At 39.8% G+C, this 22,282-nt stretch overlaps 1 protein-coding gene across 1 annotated transcript in view; it reads right to left on the bottom strand.

The window, feature by feature from the left end:
- The window catches only part of DNAH14 (dynein axonemal heavy chain 14), a 746,387-nt gene extending 725,626 nt beyond the window's left edge, over positions 1 to 20,761 (bottom strand). The window contains 2 exon segments of the mRNA XM_053712788.1: positions 19,196 to 19,367; positions 19,758 to 20,761. Of these exon segments, the coding sequence (XP_053568763.1) occupies positions 19,196 to 19,367; positions 19,758 to 20,761 (1,176 nt within the window).
- Positions 20,762 to 22,282: the final 1,521 nt, after the last annotated feature.

Below are 22,282 nucleotides of genomic sequence, written 5' to 3'. Positions count from 1 at the left end.
CCTCTCTGTCTCTCTCCCGTTCTACACCCTCTCTGTCTCTCTCCCGTTCTACACCCTCTCTGTCTCTCTCCCGTTCTACACCCTCTCTGTCTCTCCCGTTCTACACCCTCTCTGTCTCTCCCGTTCTACACCCTCTCTGTCTCTCTCGTTCTACACCCTCTCTGTCTCTCTCGTTCTACACCCTCTCTGTCTCTCCCGTTCTACACCCTCTCTGTCTCTCCTTTTCTACACCCTCTCTGTCTCTCCCGTTCTACACCCTCTCTGTCTCTCCCGTTCTACACCCTCTCTGTCTCTCTCCCGTTCTACACCCTCTCTGTCTCTCTCCCGTTCTACACCCTCTCTGTCTCTCTCCCGTTCTACACCCTCTCTGTCTCTCTCCCGTTCTACACCCTCTCTGTCTCTCTCCCGTTCTACACCCTCTCTGTCTCTCTCCTGTTCTACACCCTCTCTGTCTCTCTCCCGTTCTACACCCTCTCTGTCTCTCTCCCGTTCTACACCCTCTCTGTCTCTCTCCCGTTCTACACCCTCTCTGTCTCTCTCCCGTTCTACACCCTCTCTGTCTCTCTCCCGTTCTACACCCTCTCTGTCTCTCTCCAGTTCTACACCCTCTCTGTCTCTCTCCAGTTCTACACCCTCTCTGTCTCTCTCCCGTTCTACACCCTCTCTGTCTCTCTCCCGTTCTACACCCTCTCTGTCTCTCTCCCGTTCTACACCCTCTCTGTCTCTCTCCTGTTCTACACCCTCTCTGTCTCTCTCCCGTTCTACACCCTCTCTGTCTCTCTCCCGTTCTACACCCTCTCTGTCTCTCTCCCGTTCTACACCCTCTCTGTCTCTCTCCCGTTCTACACCCTCTCTGTCTCTCTCCAGTTCTACACCCTCTCTGTCTCTCTCCAGTTCTACACCCTCTCTGTCTCTCTCCAGTTCTACACCCTCTCTGTCTCTCTCCAGTTCTACACCCTCTCTGTCTCTCTCCCGTTCTACATCCTCTCTGTCTCTCTCCAGTTTTACACCCTTGGTTCACTCTCTATCCACCTATGAAACTATCTCAATCTCTTTCCTCCCTCAAGCTCACTCCCCCTTCCTCTGAGACTGCCCCTCTCCCCCACTCCCACTGAGTTACTCTATCCTCCTCTAACAATGTCTCACTCTCCTTCTGTCTCTTCCCCATTCTGTCTCACTTTTTAATTGTTCTGTCTCACTCTCTTACCCCCTTCTGTCTCATTCTCTTACCCCCTTCTGTCTCACATGCTTTTTTCTAAATGAAGGGGCTATAGGGTAAGAACATTTTGGATTTGTGTAATGAGCCCACGTGGCATTGCTTTGAAATTTTATATTAAGGAATGTTTTAGGATCATTATATTTCTGCACTATTGATATTAATATGAAACAGCCCTCATGCACCGTGGTTGTGAGCTGACACTTGAGGGAGTTGTCAACCTTGGCCTCTTCCTCTAAGGAAAGATTTTCTGTTTCTTCCCCCTCTCACTTGCGGGTATTTTTCTCTCTCCATCTGCATCTGTCTCACTCAGATCCCTCTCTGTCCGTTCTACACCCTCTCTGTCTCTACCACTCTACACCCTCTCTGTCACTCCCGCTCTACATCCTCTCTGTCACTCCCGTTCTACACCCTCTCTGTCACTCCCGTTCTACACCCTCTCTGTCACTCCCGTTCTACACCCTCTCTATCACTCCCATTCTACACCCTCTCTGTCTCTCCTGTTCTGCACCCTCTCTGTCTCTCCCGTTCTACACCCTCTCTGTCTCTCCAGTTCTACACCCTCTCTGTCTCTCTCCCGTTCTACACCCTCTCTGTCTCTCTCCAGTTCTACACCCTCTCTGTCTCTCTCCAGTTCTACACCCTCTCTGTCTCTCTCCAGTTCTACACCCTCTCTGTCTCTCTCCAGTTCTACACCCTCTCTGTCTCTCTCCCGTTCTACATCCTCTCTGTCTCTCTCCAGTTCTACACCCTTGGTTCACTCTCTATCCACCTATGAAACTATCTCAATCTCTTTCCTCCCTCAAGCTCACTCCCCCTTCCTCTGAGACTGCCCCTCTCCCCCACTCCCACTGAGTTACTCTATCCTCCTCTAACAATGTCTCACTCTCCTTCTGTCTCTTCCCCATTCTGTCTCACTTTTTAATTGTTCTGTCTCACTCTCTTACCCCCTTCTGTCTCACTCTCTTACCCCCTTCTGTCTCACCTGCTTTTTTCTAAATGAAGGGGCTATAGGGTAAGAACATTTTGGATTTGTGTAATGAGCCCACGTGGCATTGCTTTGAAATTTGATATTAAAGAATGTTTTAGGATCATTATATTTCTGCACTATTGATATTAATATGAAACAGCCCTCATGCACCGTGGTTGTGAGCTGACACTTGAGGGAGTTGTCAACCTTGGCCTCTTCCTCTAAGGAAAGATTTTCTGTTTCTTCCCCCTCTCACTTGCGGGTATTTTTCTCTCTCCATCTGCATCTGTCTCACTCAGATCCCTCTCTGTCCGTTCTACACCCTCTCTGTCTCTACCACTCTACACCCTCTCTGTCACTCCAGCTCTACATCCTCTCTGTCACTCCCGTTCTACACCCTCTCTGTCACTCCCGTTCTACACCCTCTCTGTCACTCCCGTTCTACACCCTCTCTGTCACTCCCGTTCTACACCCTCTCTGTCACTCCCGTTCTACACCCTCTCTGTCACTCCCGTTCTACACCCTCTCTGTCACTCCCGTTCTACACCCTCTCTATCACTCCCGTTCTACACCCTCTCTATCACTCCCGTTCTACACCCTCTCTATCACTCCCGTTCTACACCCTCTCTGTCTCTCCTGTTCTGCACCCTCTCTGTCTCTCCCATTCTACACCCTCTCTGTCTCTCCCATTCTACACCCTCTCTGTCTCTCCCATTCTACACCCTCTCTGTCTCTCCCATTCTACACCCTCTCTGTCTCTCCCATTCTACACCCTCTCTGTCTCTCCCATTCTACACCCTCTCTGTCTCTCCCATTCTACACCCTCTCTGTCTCTCCCGCCCTACACCCTCTGTCCCTCCTGTTATACACCCTCTCTGTCTTTCCAGTTCTACTCCTTGCGTCTCCTGCTCTGTTCCCTCTGTCTCTCCTGCTCTACACCCTATCTCTCCCTCTGTACACCTCTTTGTCTCTCCCCCTCTACTCCCTCTGTCTATCCTGTTCTACTCCCCTCTCTATCACTCCCGCTCTACACCCTCTGTCTCTCCCACTCTACACCTTTCTGTCTCTCCGACTGCACACCTTTCCGTCTCTCCTGCTGCATACCTCCTGGTCTCTCCCGCTGCATACCTCCCGGTCTCTCCCGCTGCACACCTCTCGGTCTCTCCCGCTGTGCACCTCTTGGTCTCTCCAGCTGTACATCTCTTGGTCTCTCCCGCTGTACACCTCTCGGTCTCTCCCTGTTCTACTCCCTCTCTGTCTCTCCTGTTCTACTCCCTCTCTGTCTTTCCTGTTCTACTCCCTCTCTGTCTCTCCTGTTCTACTCCCTCTCTGTCTCTCCTGTTCTACTCCCTCTCTGTCTCTCCTGTTCTACTCCCTCTCTGTCTCTTCTGCTCTACACCCTCTCCGTCTCTCCTGCTCTACACCCTCTCCGTCTCTCCTGCTCTACACCCTCTCCGTCTCTCCTGCTCTACACCCTCTCCGTCTCTCCTGCTCTACACCCTCTCCGTCTCTCCTGCTCTACACCCTCTATGTCTCCTGCTCTGCTTCCTCTTTCTCTTGTGTTCTACTCCCTCTCTGTCTCTCATGTTCTACTCCCTCTCTGTCTCCCATGTTCTACCCCCTCTCTGTCTCCCATGTTCTACTCCCTCTCTGTCTCCCATGTTCTACCCCCTCTCTGTCTCCCATGTTCTACCCCCTCTCTGTCTCCCATGTTCTACTCCCTCTCTGTCTCCCATGTTCTACTCCCTCTCTGTCTCCCATGTTCTACTCCCTCTCTCTCTCTCTCATGTTCAACTCCCTCTCTCAACATGCCCAGTATACCCACAATGTCTATAAACAAATGCCATTCACATTGTTTAACATTTATCAGGATGGATTTGGATTATAAAAAGGTTAATTTTACAGCACTTACTCTTGTGAGCTGAAGAAATTGAGGTAAAATATCTTCCTTTTTTATATAGAGATGTTCAGGTGATATTTTGTTTTTAGCTTTTTACAGTTATGCTGCATCACTTTAAAGTCATTTAGCATTTAGGTAACATGTCCATTTAAGCATTTTATTTTGCGCATTTATGATTCTTTAAAATTACATGTTCTATTTGGACCTTGAAATTGTAAAGGCGCATTAAAGTAAAAATAAAGTTCCATTGTTTAGGTAGAAAAAAGTGAAAAACTTTCTAATTTACTTCTATTATCAAAGTTGCAATCTTTTCTTGATATCATTGTAGAAGAGTAAATCTAGGTAAGCTTAGGAGCATGCACAAGTCTTTATGGTTATAATTCTTTAAATGCACCAGATTCACCTAGGGGGTAGAAAGGCACTAGCCCCCCAAGCATAAAGGCTGCCCTCATCTGTGATTGGCTTTTGTTTTTTACCCCACTCTACCCAGGCTCCCCCAGCTATGTGCCAGCCCTGCCCATGACACACCCTGAACCACCCATGAATCGCCCTGACACCACTTGTTAAATGCCTGTCCCTGCCCCCTCCCATTTTAATTGTAACTTAGTATTTTTTTTATTTTATGTAATTGGGGTTAATTTAGAGGGTGTTAGGTTTGGGGGCTTAGTAATTAAATTAGTTATTTGCATTATGGGGTTGGCGGTTTAGGAGTTAACAGGTTAATTGGGTTTATTGCGGTGTGGGGGTTGGCGGTTTAGGGGTTAATAGGTTATTTATGTTTATTGCGAAGTGGGGGGTTGGCGGTTTAGGGGTTAATATTTTAATTATGTTATTTGCGTTGCTTAAGTGTTGGATTAGGGGTTAATTACTTTGCGATGTGGGGGTTGGCGGTTTAGGTGTTTGTTAATACTTTGTGCGGATGTTTAGGTTTTTTTATTATTTCATGCAGGCGGTTAGGTTTTTTTGTCATTTCGTGCAGGCACGTGTTTTTTTGTTAATATTTTGTGCGGGCGGTTGCATGTTTTTTTCCTTAATGCTACGTTTGCGTATGCTGCATCCTGCGGTGGATTCTTTCACCACCCTGACATTTTCGGAATCCACCTAGATGCAGCTTCGCTGCATCTAGGAGGATTATTTTGGCTGCGCGCGCAGCCAACATTCTTTTGGCTGCCTCGCACAGCCAACATTCCTTTGAGGATGCGTGCGCAACTGGCGACGGAGATGGATGCGTTACAAACACTATTATAGTATAGATTGCTTTAATCCAGTGCTACAGAATTTTGCAGCATTATACAAATAAAGTATAATAATAATATCAGTGATGGGAAGATATATACTAAGTCAGTGATATGCAGCAGGTGGTGGGGTCATTGCATGTTAACCCCATCTAGGATAGGTATAATCCTGCTATTGTATATTCATCATGTTTGTCATCTGTCTGTCGTCTGGTCATCAGTACCCCCTGAGTATTGTGTGCCCTCCTTTACTGATGTGTATGACTGTGATTAATTACTTGTAGCCTACATATTATAATATTATAAATAATAAAGAGAGAAATATGAATGACAATAATAAAACAGAATAATCTTCTTAAAACCAACAAATATTCCTTAAAGGGTCAGTCTACTTAAATTATTATGTTATTGTTTAAAAAGATAAATAAAGCCCTTACTACCCATTTCCCAGCTTTGCATAACCAACATTTTTATATTGATATATTTTCCTATAAGTAGGCTTTTTTCTAAGCCCCAGCAGACCGCCTCTTATCTCAGTACTTTTTATTAGCTTTCTAAATCTTCCCTTAATTCCCTTAATAATAGCGAATGTCTATTTGTTACTCAATATAATACTAATCACAAAAAAATAACTAACACCATAAAAAAACATTGGTGTATTCTCTTAAAGGATCCTATTTTGAATAAAAACATTGAGGATAAACAAGTGTGTTTTTAGACGGGCACCTACTTTAAAAAAATCTATTAGCCCCCAGTAAAATAGTTGTTAACAAAACAAACAAAATAGATAATTCTTTGCCAAATAAGCCTTTGTCAAACAGCCAAAAACATCCCCAAAAAAAGGTCATTTATAAATGCTCAAAAAAGAATTGCAGAATGTGCACCTTTATTAAACCTGGGACATTACACTTTACTTCCAGCATCAGTGGTACCACGTATTCTATCTCACACTATTTAACCTGTGCATCAACATATGTGGTTTACTTATTAACATGCAATTTGTGTGGGATAGAGTACGTGGGTCGTACCTGTCATACGCACTAGATGGAATGAACATTACCGAAATATGAAAAACAACTTAAAACACTGTGGTATCCCTAGACATTGTAATTTCAGACATAAGGGGCACCTGAATATATTTACTATTACCCCCATTGAATTCATCCCTGCATCAAATCTATATAACAGATTTACTAGACTTCATCAGCGTGAGACCTTTTGGATATACCTATTGGGTACACTATATCCTAACGGCCTCAACAGGAATATGGATCTAGCGGCCTTTCACTAATTATGCACCATATCACGATATTAAGAATAATATTTTTTCTCACATATCACATATTACAAGAATAATACCATATACATATTGTTATGGTATATGCACAAGTATATATATATATATATATATATATATATATATATATATATATATACACATACATACACATAAGGGATATGGGTGTAGTGAGGAAAGCGCTAATAATGGAAACAGGAAACAAAAGGAGGGATCCTAAATGACACAATATAAATTGGAAAATATTTATATATGGTGATAGTTATCATGAAATGTCACAAAGTATCAGCTCCACAAGTTTACATAGAAAAATACTGTTAGTTGTCACAACAGGAGCTGTTCAATTCTGATCAGACCAATTTGAATAAACACACCATTGAAAAATATACCATTGAAAAATATATACAGTTAGTTCAAAAAACATATGTGAAGCACAAAACAAAGCAAACTCTGCCACATATACTTCAAAAAACACAGTCCAATCCAATAGAGACCCTAATGGGGGTATGTGCAAGTAAAGAAGAAAGTCCCACAAATAAAGACACACTCCGGTATGTGAAGGGGATCCACACAAGTGGTAATTTACTTACAGGAATTGTCCTCAATCCATATAAGGTAAGAGTGGAGCGTGGGTTCCAGACAGTGCTGGCGTGTATGAAGGCTTTGCTGTGTTCTTCTGGTCAAAGCCACTTGTCGGCCTCAGGCAGCTGTCTCAGGTGCACGTGAATAAATGGGCCACTGCAATGCCCTCCAATATCCTTAGAAAATGATACACAGCACCACTCTTCTTTCTTTTAAACCTTTATGGATTTAATGCAGCCCGGAGCTCAGGATTTTATACACCTCATTTTTCTGGATTGTTTCTGCTGTATATTTTATATATTTTTTATACACTAGCGCTATAGGGGTGGGTGATTAATATTGGGGACTTAGTATTATATTATATTATATACTTGTTTGTTTTTTTATATTTATTTAGGTTTAGATTTATTGTGTGACACCCTGTATTTGCGCTAAGTAGGCTCCAAAGCTTATATAACTGGTATACAGTGATATATTCTACCCTGTATATATATATATATATATTATATATATATATATATATATATATATATATATATATATATATATATATATATATATATTGTAACAGGAAACACTTTTAACCACGGTCTTCTAGGGCACAAATGCAGCACAGGACAATCCACTGTAGTTTAAAAGGCTTTATTTTCCACAGCAATAACAAACAGGCAGTTCATTTTCAAAAGAGGGAAATCCTTCCTCTGCAGCAAAGTTAAGTACTTTTAAGTGTCCCAGCACTTCACAGCATTCCACAAGTGCTTTGTAAAAATAATGTCCTTTTACAGTTCACAGGAACAAAAGTCTTTTACACAGTGTAACAAACACACACACACCAGCTTCTGTAGCTGTGTAACTAACTCTCAAGGCCTAAGTGAGGCTGCTATTTAAACCCTCACAACTTCTAATTAGCCACACCTGTGATTAGCTGCTGGACAGCTTCACAGCTGTCTGGGATAATGGCCCACCCTCTCTCCAATTATCCCAAACCCCAGGGACCCAGAACACAGTTTATCAACTGCATAATCAAATACACACTCTTTCTCCCTGGGGTTTTAACTGAAAGGAGAAATAGCATGTACAATGCTTGGTCTTAAATATCTTCCATTTATAACCAGGCCTTGCTTTCTGTCACATATCCTCCCCCCAGCTCACACCCAGTGGGTTGAGCGACCATGGACATCAATGAATGTACCCGAGACAAACCATCAGCATTGCCCTGCAAAAGACCAGCCCTGTGCTCAACAGTAAAATTGAAGGGTTGCAAGCTAAGAAACCACCTAGTAACCCTTGAATTTGTTTCCTTATTCTGACTCATCCTTGTGAAAGGAGCATGATCTGTTATTAATTAAAATTTTCTTCCCAACAGATAGTACCTAAGGGTCTCTAAAGCCCACTTAATGGCAAAGCATTCTTTCTCCACTATAGAATAGTTCTTTTCCTGTGAAATAAGTTTTCTGCTTAGGAAAAGGACAGGATGCTCTTCTCCCTGACACTCCTGCGAGAGAACTGCTCCTAAACCAACATCAGAGGCATCTGTCTGTACAATAAAATCTTTAGCGAAATTGGGGGTTACCAAAACTGGATGGGCACAAAGGGCATCTTTCAAATGCTTAAAAGCTTGTTCTGCTTCTGGGGACCATTTTATCATAATTGGGGCCCTTGCTTTTGTGAGATCTGTCAAGGGTGCCGCAATTGTAGCGAAATTCGGGATAAACCTTCTATAATAACTAGTTATCCCAATAAATGCTCTTACTTGTTTTTTAGTTAGAGGCTGTGGCCAGTTCTGTATGGCCTCTACTTTTGTTGTCTGAGGTTTAACTAATCCTCTACCAATAGTATAACCCAAGTACTTAGCTTCCTGTAAACCAACAGTACATTTTGCAGGATTGGCAGTTAACCCAGCGGACCGTATTGCATCAAGTACTGCTTGAACTTTTGGAAGATGGGATTCCCAATCTGTACTATAAATTATAACATCATCCAAATATGCTGCCGCATAACGAACATGGGGTTTCAGAATTCTATCCATCATCCTCTGGAATGTTGCCGGGGCCCCATGTAAACCAAATGGCAACACCGTATACTGAAATAAGCCCTCTGGGGTTGAAAAAGCTGTCTTTTCCTTTGCTTGACTAGTGAGAGGCACCTGCCAATACCCTTTCGTTAAATCAATTGTAGTGAGATAACGTGCTTTTCCTAGCCTTTCTATTAACTCATCTACTCTAGGCATTGGGTAGGTGTCAAATTTGGAAACACAATTAAGCTTACGAAAGTCATTACAGAATCTTAATGAACCATCCGGCTTTGGAACAAGCACGATTGGACTGTTCCACTCACTTTGTGATTCCTCAATTACCCCAAGCTTTAACATTTTTTCTACCTCCAGTTTAATAGCCTTTCTACGAGCCTCAGGAACCCTATAGGGTTTAAGGCAGACCTTCTTCCCTGGTTCTGTTATTATGTCATGCTTAATAACATTAGTTTTTCCCGGTACCACAGAAAATACCTCTTTGTTTATTCTAATAAAATCCTTGACCTCTCGCTTCTGATGTACAGATAGGGTTTCCGATATATTTACCTCTGGTTCAGTGACAGGGAGTTCTGTAGGTTTTAAGGCAACTAAAACTTCCCTATCTTTCCAAGGTTTTAACAGATTTATATGATATATTTGCTCAGGTTTCCTTCTCCCTGGCTGACTTACTTTGTAATTAACATCACCCACTTTCTCAATTATCTCATATGGGCCCTGCCAAGTAGCCAAGAATTTATTTTCAACTGTAGGGACCAGAACTAACACCCTATCCCTAGGTTGAAACACCCTGGCTCTAGCATTACGGTTGTAGCTGTACTTTTGTGCTTCCTGTGCTTTTCCCATATGTTCCCTTACAATGGGCATGACAGCTTCCATACGATCCTGCATTTGGGAAATATGTTCAATAATACTTCGATAAGGTGTTGTCTCTTGCTCCCAAGTCTCTTTAACTATATGTAGTAATCCCCTGGGATGCAGCCCATATAACAGTTCAAATGGGGAAAACCTGTAGAAGCCTGGGGAACCTCCCTGATAGAGAACATTAAATAGGGTAACAGAAGGTCCCAATTTCTCCCATCTTTGTCAATTACCTTTCTTAGCATACTTTTGAGAGTTTTGTTAAACCTTTCTACTAAACCATCAGTCTGAGGGTGATATACTGAGGTCCTTAGTTGTTTTATGCCAAACAACTTACACAATTCTTTTGTAACCCTGGACATAAATGGAGTTCCTTGGTCTGTCAAAATTTCCTTAGGTATCCCGACCCTGCTAAACATTAGCATGAGTTCTTTTGCTATGGACTTTGCAGAGCTGTTACGAAGGGGAACTGCCTCAGGATAGCGTGTAGCATAATCAAGGATTACCAGTATATACTGATGTCCTCTAGCAGATTTAACAAGCGGACCCACCAAGTCCATAGCAATTCTTTCAAAAGGCACATCAATTAAAGGCAAGGGCACTAAAGGGTTACGAAAATCTTTAGCAGGAGCTGTAAGTTGACACTTAGGGCATGAAGCACAATAATCCTTGATGGCTACAAATATCCCTGGCCAATAAAACCTTCTAAGAACTCTCTCTTTGGTTTTCTCAACTCCCAAATGCCCCCCCTAGAATGTGGTTATGTGCAAGATTTAATACAGTGTTCCTAAAAGTCTGGGGCACCAAAAGTTGTTTAACAATGTCTGTTCCTTTCTTCTCTACACGATATACCAAATCATTAACTGCTTCAAAATAAGGATAGGGTAATACATTTCCTGGCTGTGTCACAACATCATTTATAACCCTGATATTATTTCTTGCCTCTACCAATGTTGGATCCTCCCATTGGGCTTTTTTAAAATTACCATGGCCACTAACCAGATCTATCAAATCATCAATATTTTCCGAGCTAGTACTTGGTACTTCATTACTCTGAGAAGGTTGATCACCTACTAATACAGGCATAGGGCAATAAATCTTATTTTTCTCCTTTTCAATGGAACCCCCTTCAAAATCAGTTTCAGAGAAAGGAAATACATAAATATCAGAAGTTTGACATATTTCTGGAGATTCCCATAACTCCAGAAATTTTGGAAAATCTCTCCCTATCACCACCTCATGGGCTAAATTTGGTACTACACCAACACAATATTTTAATTTACCACACTGAGTCTCAATCTCCACCTCAGCTGTAGGATATTCCCGTTTATCTCCATGAACACAGATAATTCCCATTTTTTCCCCATAATCTAATACTGCATCTGGTACTAAAGATTTAGCCACTAGTGTGACCATACTTCCTGAATCAAGCAAAGCCCTAGACACTTTACCATTAACCGTCACAGTACACCAATGGTAATCATTATTAACAGAGCTGTTGCTATTAGACAATAGTGAATGTGCAACATTACAGTCCATAAATTCATCTTTATCACAGTCTCTAGCAATATGCCCAACCTCATTACATTTAAAACATCTTACAGGTTGGTTATATTTAAATGTTTCCTTAATTCCTGGGGAAATGTCTCTGGTGTTTTGCCTATACACCTGCTGCTCTCTTATCCCCTTTATCCCCTGAACAGTCTTACCAGTTCTTGTAGAGCTCTGGGAATTGGGAATGTGGGGCTGATCCATTGAAGATTATTGCAAAACTTCTCCTGAAGCTATAAATCTTTCGACCAATACAATCAACTGATCCGCTGTTTGAGGATCACCTTGATTAACCCACCACCGCAGGGAAGCAGGTAATCCACGCTGAAACCGGTCCATCACCAGTAGTTCCACTATTTTGGTAGCCGAATTAACCTCTGGTTGCAGCCACTTCCTGGCAAGGTGTATAAGGTCGAACATCTGGGATCTTGCAGCATTATGAGATGAAAACATCCAGGAATGGAATCTTTGTGCACGGACTGCCGAAGTCACCCCCAGGCGTGCAAGGATTTCTGCTTTCAATTTCTCATAGTCACTGGCTTGTGCTGGCTCTAAATCAAAGTAGGCCTTCTGAGGTTCACCACTAAGAAATGGCGCAAGTATACTTGCCCACTCAACTGTCGGCCATTTTTCTCTTTCTGCTGTGCGTTCAAATGCCAAAAGAAAGATACGCCTCAACATCATCAGCTGCTGTCATTTTTTGAAGATAATGACTAGCCCTTATTACTCTGGAACCTTGGCTGCCACCAACATATTCAGAGTTCAGTCTTTCTGATATGGCTTGAACCTCTCGTTGCAGAGTCTGTGTAGCACTTTGCTGCTCCTCCCGGGTCTTCCTGAATGTCTCAGCTTGCACAGCAGCCATCTGTTGAATCAACAATTCAGTGTTCTCCCTCTGTGATTTAGCCAGCAGCATAGCACTCTCTGACTGGGCCAAGACCAACTGTTGCAGTGCTGCACTATTTTCAGCAGCTTTTCTGTTAGTCTCCTGCTGTATAGCATTAGAATGGATCAAAGCTTTAATGACTTCCTCCATGTTGCTTGCAGATTATTATGCCCACAGACATACAACGTGGTTACCCGGATTCTCCACCAAGTGTAACAGGAAACACTTTTAACCACGGTCTTCTAGGGCACAAATGCAGCACAGGACAATCCACTGTAGTTTAAAAGGCTTTATTTTCCACAGCAATAACAAACAGGCAGTTCATTTTCAAAAGAGGGAAATCCTTCCTCTGCAGCAAAGTTAAGTACTTTTAAGTGTCCCAGCACTTCACAGCATTCCACAAGTGCTTTGTAAAAATAATGTCCTTTTACAGTTCACAGGAACAAAAGTCTTTTACACAGTGTAACAAACACACACACACCAGCTTCTGTAGCTGTGTAACTAACTCTCAAGGCCTAAGTGAGGCTGCTATTTAAACCCTCACAACTTCTAATTAGCCACACCTGTGATTAGCTGCTGGACAGCTTCACAGCTGTCTGGGATAATGGCCCACCCTCTCTCCAATTATCCCAAACCCCAGGGACCCAGAACACAGTTTATCAACTGCATAATCAAATACACACACTCTTTCTCCCTGGGGTTTTAACTGAAAGGAGAAATAGCATGTACAATGCTTGGTCTTAAATATCTTCCATTTATAACCAGGCCTTGCTTTCTGTCACAATATATACATACACACACACGGGTATAATTGAAACACAGTAGTTCACTGATTATTCACCTATAACACACCAATTATTATATGGTTAGATAACATATATAAGGGTAGTCCATCTCTACCAGCACAGGTTTAGAATCTATTTTTCACTATTTTTATAATTTATTATCACTTGGACTGACGCCACTATAATACACATGCGCCACATTATCGAGGTATCACTGACAAACATTCAATTTATATTTCACATAGCTATTATAGTGACACATAAATATAATATACTATCCCTTTGTTTGAATGACGCTATAGACTGACAACCTCTCTTTTAACATACGGAGTCTATATAACTCTTACATAGATATTTTGGTACTCAAATGCTCACCAAATGATCTTTGGAGATCAACGTTTATCTTTTAGGGACATGATTGGTTGCATAAATACGGTAAACAATTTAACTTCCAAAAACATGGATACACACTTACAATTCTGCACTTGCAGGGGCACAGTAATATATAGATAACTGCAACTAGTTATGTATCTATCACCACTATCATACAAGTGGGAGGTCCTATACGTAATGCAATCCTATCGGTCAGTGAGTACCCGGATCTGCACACACCCCCATGACATCACAAGTATACACCAATCGTAACAGTTCATGGATGTAAACAATTACACGCTGGGCAATGACTATAACCAGTAAGCATCGCACCATAAAAACATATAATCGATGCATATAGCAAGCTATTGATCACTTCACCCCGGTAATGTAACAAGTCCGCTTCAGCCTTTTTAATCAAATTATTTCCCTTATCGAGTTTTACATGCCAAAGATATTTGAGACAATGAGCTTATAGTGATCTATTGATCACGCAACGTCATATTTATTAGGGAGAGATCAGTCATGGATAGTGCATATATATAGCACAAAAATAGACATTTAGTACGTTAAACTTTATAACTTTATAGACTCTATTCAAATTTCATGTGGAGCATATAGATAGACAGCATGATTTTCAATGTGTAACAACTTGTCATATATATTAATATGTCATTTGTTTTTTAATGTGTACTTTTTGATTGTGTTCTTTTACCATTATATTGTTTTTAAACAACAATATATATGTACACTTGCAAGATGTATATGAGGAATAGGTTTTGCAATACAATATTGTTAACACACACCATTTCCAGGCCATGTGACCAGGAAGGGTGAGTGTGTTTTTACTTGGCTTTTGATTGGCCATTTTGTTGTATTAAAGGTAGCAAGTAATTGTCATTTGTATCAGCCTGAGGAAACAGTAACACTACTGAGAAACGCGTCGCTGTATTTTTATAGATGTGTTTAATAAACACTTGCTTTTAAGCTTTTTAGTTACTTGCTACTTTTTCATCTGCCTATCCACAAACATTATCCACACGGTGGAGGGTTTTTACACCTCCAAGCTCTACACAGTGAGCCGAGAGACACCCTTCACACCTGGCTCTCATTATCCCTGGAGGAGAGTTTACTGGACAACTCAGAGGTTCCGGTTTGCCTAGCCTGCACTACATTACAGTGCGAGACCACAAGTGAGTGTATACTGTCCACCTTAAACTATACTTTATTTCTAAACAGTATTATGCTATGTACGGATTGTTCTTTATCATAGAGCATACATCTGAGTAAAATATACCATCAGTATGCAATGGGATACACTGAGCGCCTGCCTAAATAGGACCCTAGCTTTGGAAATTTGACTCCTAGTAGTCAAGATACAATTTAGATAAGGGTAGGGGTTACCAAAGCGCCAAACAAAAGGCTGGGTCTGAGCCGATAATAGTTAAAATCACAATTTTCATAAAAGGTGTATTTATTCATACAGATTCACAGGTAAAAAACGGGTAAAAAACAACTAACAACCAATTAAAAATTTATAAAACTGCACAAAAAGACCGATTAAAAATACTAGCCTTGATCAGTGGCTAGTGAAAGCACTAAAAATGCCCGGTTTCCCAGTACACAATATTCCAAATAATGTCTGAAAACCATATAAACATTTAGATGGTGGACTAGTAGAGGTGGGACATGTGAGTGTCCTATGATACGTCTATAGTGTATAGCAGCCTATATGTGCAATTGCTAAAAATTTGAGTAAGATCAAATTATTCTGCTAACTACCGCAGCATATGTGACATACAATAAATGTCATTTGAGATGGTATGGCAACCTGTGTGTGCAAATGCTTGAGGTTGAACAACCTATCTGTGCAAAACCTTAAAGGTGATTGGGTGCTAGTGAATTGAATCTGCTAGTTACAGCAGCGTTTGAGATTTGCAATGTGTAATATGTGAGATATGTCCTCACAGTTTATCTAACTTGTGTGTAGGTTAATCTAAACTTAGTGTTGTTTCAAATTGTGGGTAGATTTTCCAAGATAGTATTGATGGATGATGTTCGTGAGTGTTAAAACTAGTGCGTGGTAGATACAAACTATAAATGCAAATAATAATAATAACACACTGAATTGTTAAAAATAGCGTGAAATATCGGAGCAAATTCAAAACATCCAAATAACTACTGTGAGCAACGTTAAACAACTTTAACGTGATAGCGTTAAATATCAAAGCAAAAAGATGAGCACTGTGAACACTGTGAAACACCTTGGTAGTGTTCAAAATCAATACAAAAGCAGTTCAAAAAGTAAACCAAAAGATTCAAAAAACAGTGGCCACTGTGAAAAAAGAAACAATTGAGTGAACAGTCAATCCAACCAACAGTTAAGTGATTCCTAAAACTCTCTGCTAGTGTTAGCGTTCCTGCAATGATCCTGAAGCCGAAGCCGGAGTGAGGTTAGAAACCGGAAGTCCTAGTCTTCTCTAGTTTCGGCGGTACCTAAAAAAGTAAAAATACAATAGTGCAGATAGTTTTCTCAAACTTATAACAATTGAAATAGAACTCACCAGTCGACGCGTTTCGGTCTGTGCTAGACCTTTATCAAGACTGGTATTATGTATTTACAGATACCCTTTTATAGCTGTATGTTGAATGTGAACCGGAAGTGTTTGTTTATTACTTCCGTTTTTGCGAGTCTATTTGTATTCAATAAAATATTTGCTTTTAATATAAGAATATCCTCCTTTAGTTATCACAGTGGTTCCAATTGGCTTTTTACTGACTTATGATACTGGTTATTATAGCAAAAAGTCCTTATAACTGAAGTCGGAGTGTCCGTGTCTAGATCACTTCCGGATTTTCAGTTCAACCACTTCCGGTCTAATTCATTCAGATGGAGGGACAATGTTAGATATATTCAATACAAATACACTACTCAGACCCCGCCTTTTATGCCATTTGCTTGGTCCTTTATAAACATTGTTCGAATTATATCCTTTTATAAATCTGTTTAGTCATTGCGATTTCAGTTCGCCCATCTTCTTATCATGTATAAAGTACTTTCAATATATACAGAGAGGAGTTTGCTTTCAGTGTGTGAAAAATAAAAATATATCGAATATTCTCACTGTTTTGCGTGTCTAGTGTCCTCATTGTATGTTCAATATTCACTTACTAAATAAGATATCATGCGTTTATTAATTCATATTAACGCAGAGATATTATTTGTGCGGTCTTTTTTAACCGTTATTAATCTCTTCATTAATAGGCATATATCTTAATCGTTTATACTTGTACTACTGTTAATCCTTTTAATAGTAGGCAAATCTTTTAAACGTCTATCTATATATAGCGGATATAGGGGAGAGAGGTTTGTAGTGGGGTCTTCTCCTTATTGGTATAAATTCTTTAATCAGGAGTTTGTGAGTTTATATTTTAATAGCCTAACCGGTAAATGAATGAAGGGATTTGTGTGACAGTGTTCTTCTTATTGGTTCAGACTCTTTTATTCACAGGTTAGGGGTGTGCAGGGAGATATTCTCTTATTGGTTCGGAGTCTTTTATTCAGAGGCTAGTTTTAATTGGAGGCTAATTTTAATTAGCACAGAGAGGTGGATTCGTTTAAGAGCTGTCTGGTTATCTTTGAAAAAAATATTCAAAAATTGAATTTAAAAATTACATCTATATTTGCGACCATATATATTGTTTTCGTCTCTATAAATACTCAGTCGTCAACCGGTAATAGTTACAGTCTTTAGAATTCTATTTTAGAATAACTCAGACAGAGGATTTCTAAGGATATGTTCCTATTAAGGAGTCTCTAAATACTACCATTAAGTTATGAGGAGATCGAGGCTATTAGTTTTTACTTTCCTTATTGGTAAACATAAGATTGTAAACTTGCTGATATATTCAGCCATTACTTAGATCAACATATACGTGCATAGAGATGCTCGTTTGGATATTCATTAATATTAGTCGGCAAATTGGGAATTGTTTCCTGTTGACTGTGTGCAGACAATAGTTGTATGCAATCTTTCAGTAGTACCTAATAAACTGAAATTCGCTATTTGCGTATATATGCAATCTACAAAGTACAAAAAGATCGTGTATTCTATGTCTTTCTCGTATAAATTCAGAGGGTTTCAATGGCTAAAAATAGAATAGGGGTAATGTATGGAAGGTTTTTATTCGCCTAGCTTAGGAGTCATAGGGAACAATTCTATCACCTGGCTTTAACCAGAACTTTCCTTGGCCTAACATGGCTATATAACCATAATTTCTAGTATATTGAAGCATCTTCCTACATAGATTTAGGGAGGTTTAGCTAGCATAGGGATAAGCTATAGGAAGTCCTATTAGACCTTTCATAGGGGTCATGGAGGACAGTTCTTTCAACTGACTTTAACAGGAGCTGTCCTACTCTGACATAGTTGTATGTAGGGACTCAGTGAATAAAAAGTATCATATAAAATTATATTTAACTTACTGGTTACAATAATCAATGGGATTTTATAATAGAGAGAGGTATGTTCTAGTTTTTATGTATAACCTGGATCTTAGATGTCTTTAGAGATTATTCTCGCTGGCTTTTGGTATATAGGGAGGAAGAAATTCAGGGAGGAGGAAATTCAGAGATTATGACCGGAGGCAAAACGAATAATCTATATGTCCTTCATAGCATAAATTAATGTAAGGTAACCGCAACACTTTAAAGTTTCTATACATAGGCCTCTGTTCTATTTACACTATTCATCTTCTTGCCTAGGAATTCAGTAAGTGTGAGAGGTCTTCCTTATTATTAAGCCCTCTTGGATATAAGCAATCAATTTGGAATATCCATTTGGATTCATTAGTCAGGAGCAGTTTCTCAAAGTTACCACCCCTCCAGTTTTTGATAACTTTTTGTATTCCTATATATTTCAATGCTTTGGTGTTTCCATGATGTTTAGTTGTAAAGTGTTGGTAAAGCGGTGTGTCCATGTTCAGTTTTTCTATCATCAACAGATGTTCTCGAATTCTGTCTCTAAGAACTCTTGACGTTTGTCCAACGTACTGGAGTCCACACGGACATTGTAACAAGTAGATTACCCCCTTGTCTTGACAGCGTATCATATCTTTTATTCTGAATTCCTCTTTAGTGTTATGGGAGATAAATTTAGTTGTTTTAGTACCGCATTTACACGCTTTGCATGTGTGGCAGGGAAAAAACCCTTTCACCATCTCCCCATGTATATCCTGTATTCCTCCCTTCTTTTTCTTTTGGAGGCTGGGTGCCAGTCTGGTTTTCAGATTTTTAGTTTTTTTGTATATGAATCTTGGGTATTCTGGCAATTTGTCTCCTATTATGTCATCATCCCTTAGCAATGACCAATGTTTCCGAAAGATGTTTTCTATAATCTGTTTATTGTCACTATATTCGGTTATCATTGCTATGTTATAACTGTCCTCCATAAAGTTCTTTTTGGTTTTATCTTTATATTTAGTCAATTCTTTTCTTTCTGTTCTTCTGACTTCATTTAGCTTCTGGTCCAGCATTTCCTTGTCATATCCTCTCTCTATGAATTTTTCTTTGATTATTGAGGCTTGCTCTTCCCATTTTGAGGGGTTGGAACAGTTCTTTTTCATTCGTAACAATTGTCCTTTTGGAATGTTGTTCTTCCATTTAATGTGATGACAGCTTTCTCTGTGGACATAATTATTACTATCTACGCTTTTAAAGTGCGTAAATGTTTCCAATCTCCCTTTTTTCACTTTGATTCTTAAATCTAAGAATGTCAGCGCGGTATAACTCCATTCGAATGTAAACTTGAGATTCATTATATTTTGATTCATGACGTCAATCGTGAACATCAGATCTTCCAAAGTACCCTTCCATATTATGATTATATCATCTATATATCGGCGATAGAGGACCAGGTCCGCGCTAGCTGGACAGGAGTCCCAGAATATTTTCTCCCATTTTCCCATGTAGAGATTCGCGTAACTAGGCGCGAACCTGGTCCCCATGGCTGTTCCACAAGTTTGACGATAGAATTTTCCCCCATTGTTAAAAAAATTATGCGTCAGAATGTACTGGATACTGTCCAGTATAAACTCGCTTTGTTTTGGTCTCATATCAGGTTCCTTATCTAAAAAGAACTTAACTGCATCGATACCCTCCTCATGTGGGATACTTGTGTACAATGATACCACGTCACATGATGCCAGTATATAGCCCTCTTTCCAGGGTAGATTTTCTATAAGATTCAGAACCTGTGTTGAGTCCCTCAGGTACGAGGGTAGTGTTCTAACTAGTTTTTGTAGATGTTTGTCCACGTATTCTGATAAATTGCTACTCAGAGATCCTATTCCAGAGATAATTGGTCTTCCGGGGGGTTTGGTCAACGATTTATGGATCTTCGGTAAGTGATATAGTATCGGTATAACTGGATACTTTACATTTAGATAGTTGAATTCTTTGTCATTGAGTATGCCTTCTTCATTTGCTTCTTTCAACAACTCTGTGAGTTCTTTAGCATATACATCCGTTGGATTTCCTTTCAGTTCTTCATATGTACTGATGTCACTCAGAATCCGTTTGTTTTCAGCCTCATAATTATCCCTGTTCATCACAACGATCCCGCCTCCTTTGTCCGCGGGATTGATTGTTAGGCTCGCGTTATTTTCGAGCTTTTTGATGGTCTCACGTTGATTTCTTGATAGGTTTTGCTTCTTATTTCTTAATTTATTCGATTGTATCTCCTTAATCTCCTTGCACACCACAGTTTCAAAAGCTTCTATAGCTGTTCCTTTACTGCTTATAGGATAGAAGCGTGATCTTGGTTTTAGTTCGGTGTGTATATATTCTTCTATTGGATCCGAATTTACATTCCTTCTTGGATTCTCTCCAGTATTCTCTAAATCGGCTTTAAGGAAGAATCTCTTCAGAGTTAACTTCCTAATAAATTCTTTCGTATTCACAAAAGTATCAAATTTATTTAAACTCCTAGATGGAGCAAATGAGAGTCCAAGATTCAGAATTGTTTTTTCATCCTTATTCAGTTCATATGAACTTAAATTAAATATGCCATTTGCCATTTCTTTTTCTTCCGCGTCCGTCTCGATTTTTTTGACTTTTTTTGTCTTTACACCTCCTCTGCAGCCTCTATGTGTTTTCCTTTTGTCTTTATTGCATGTTGGATTTTCTCTCTTCCTTTCTGATGGTGATGATCCAACCCTAAAAAAGGTCCAGACGTGGCCCTAGAGGTACTTGACTGTATTGCCGTTGGTGTGGCTGAGCTTGGTATTCTTATGTCCATTTCTCTTCCTTTCTTACAATCTTTTCCTTCTTCAATCTTTCTGGGTTCTTTCTCCTTCCTTTCTTCCCTTCCATCCTTTTGTTTAGTATTTCTCCTATATTCTCCTGAAGTTTCATATGGATTCATACCTTCTCCGTAGTTTTCATAGACTCTGTTCTGATTCCTTGAGGAATCCTGAAAGTTTCTCCCTTTATTAGGAGTCAATTCATAGTGATGTCTATTTTCTTCTTGATAATATCCTCTTTCTGGCTGTTGTCGATAACCTCCATATCCGAAGTCATCATGCCTTCTTCTTGTATCATATACTGGCCCATGATAGTCGGATCTTCCCCTGTGATCTTCATATCTCCTCTCTCTGTTCCAATAGTTGGAGTAGTCTCCTCTATTTCTACTTTCTGATTGCCAATTATTATAATACTTCTCTCTGTTTCTCCCATAATATTGCTGTCCCCTATCCCATCTCTGATTGAAATGTTGCCTTCCATAGAAACCCCCTTTGTCCCCATATGTGTTGTATCTATTTGTATGGGGATAGTGTTTGTAAGGGTACCTTGGGTCATATTCTCTATGTCTATTATCTGTATGTGGATTTCTGTTCAAATGTCGTTTATTTTGAAACCTTTCAAAGGTAACTTCTCTCTGACCTGAGCCTTCATCAATTACAATGCTCCTATTTGTAATGGGGTCAGTAGTCTGTTCAATATCAGTTTCTTCTTGATTTATATTCCCTATTGCTATACTTTTATCCTCTATTATTTGATTATTCTCTTCTTCTTTATTGTTAAGCTCTTTCATTAATTTTTTAGTTTTCTTTTGTATCACATCCTCTTTAATTTTGCTAACTTTCTTAATTAAATTCTCCTTCCTTTCTATTATATCCTTACATTCCGGCCCTGAATTCTCTAGATTAAGAATAATTTCTTCATCTTCCTTTATTTCTAGATCTATATTTGATGTTAACAATGATCTATATTCAATGATTAATTCTATTAATTTTTTGGAAGTTTCAATTAGCACCTGTCTCCATTTTTCAGCAATACTATCTGAAAGAGGAAACGCGCATTCTTTGTGCACCAATAGTCCTTTGGGTACAATGTCCAATTCTAGACATTTCTGCAGAAAAGATATTTCTGCCTTGTATTTCACTTCCGTGATTAGTAATTTCTCCAATTCTCTAAATATCAACTGAACATCAATGATATCCTCCTCTTCTGTGCTAATATTAAGATATTGCGTAAGCCTTCCATGATAGTAACAATTAGATGTGTTCAATATTATACGTGGTAAATATATATATAGA

Source organism: Bombina bombina, chromosome 4, assembly GCF_027579735.1.
Source record: "Bombina bombina isolate aBomBom1 chromosome 4, aBomBom1.pri, whole genome shotgun sequence".
In the NCBI taxonomy this organism is placed as follows: Eukaryota; Metazoa; Chordata; class Amphibia; order Anura; family Bombinatoridae; genus Bombina; species Bombina bombina.
The sequence above is the reverse complement of the archived record's forward strand: the minus strand, read 5'-3'. Positions and strand labels throughout refer to the sequence as shown.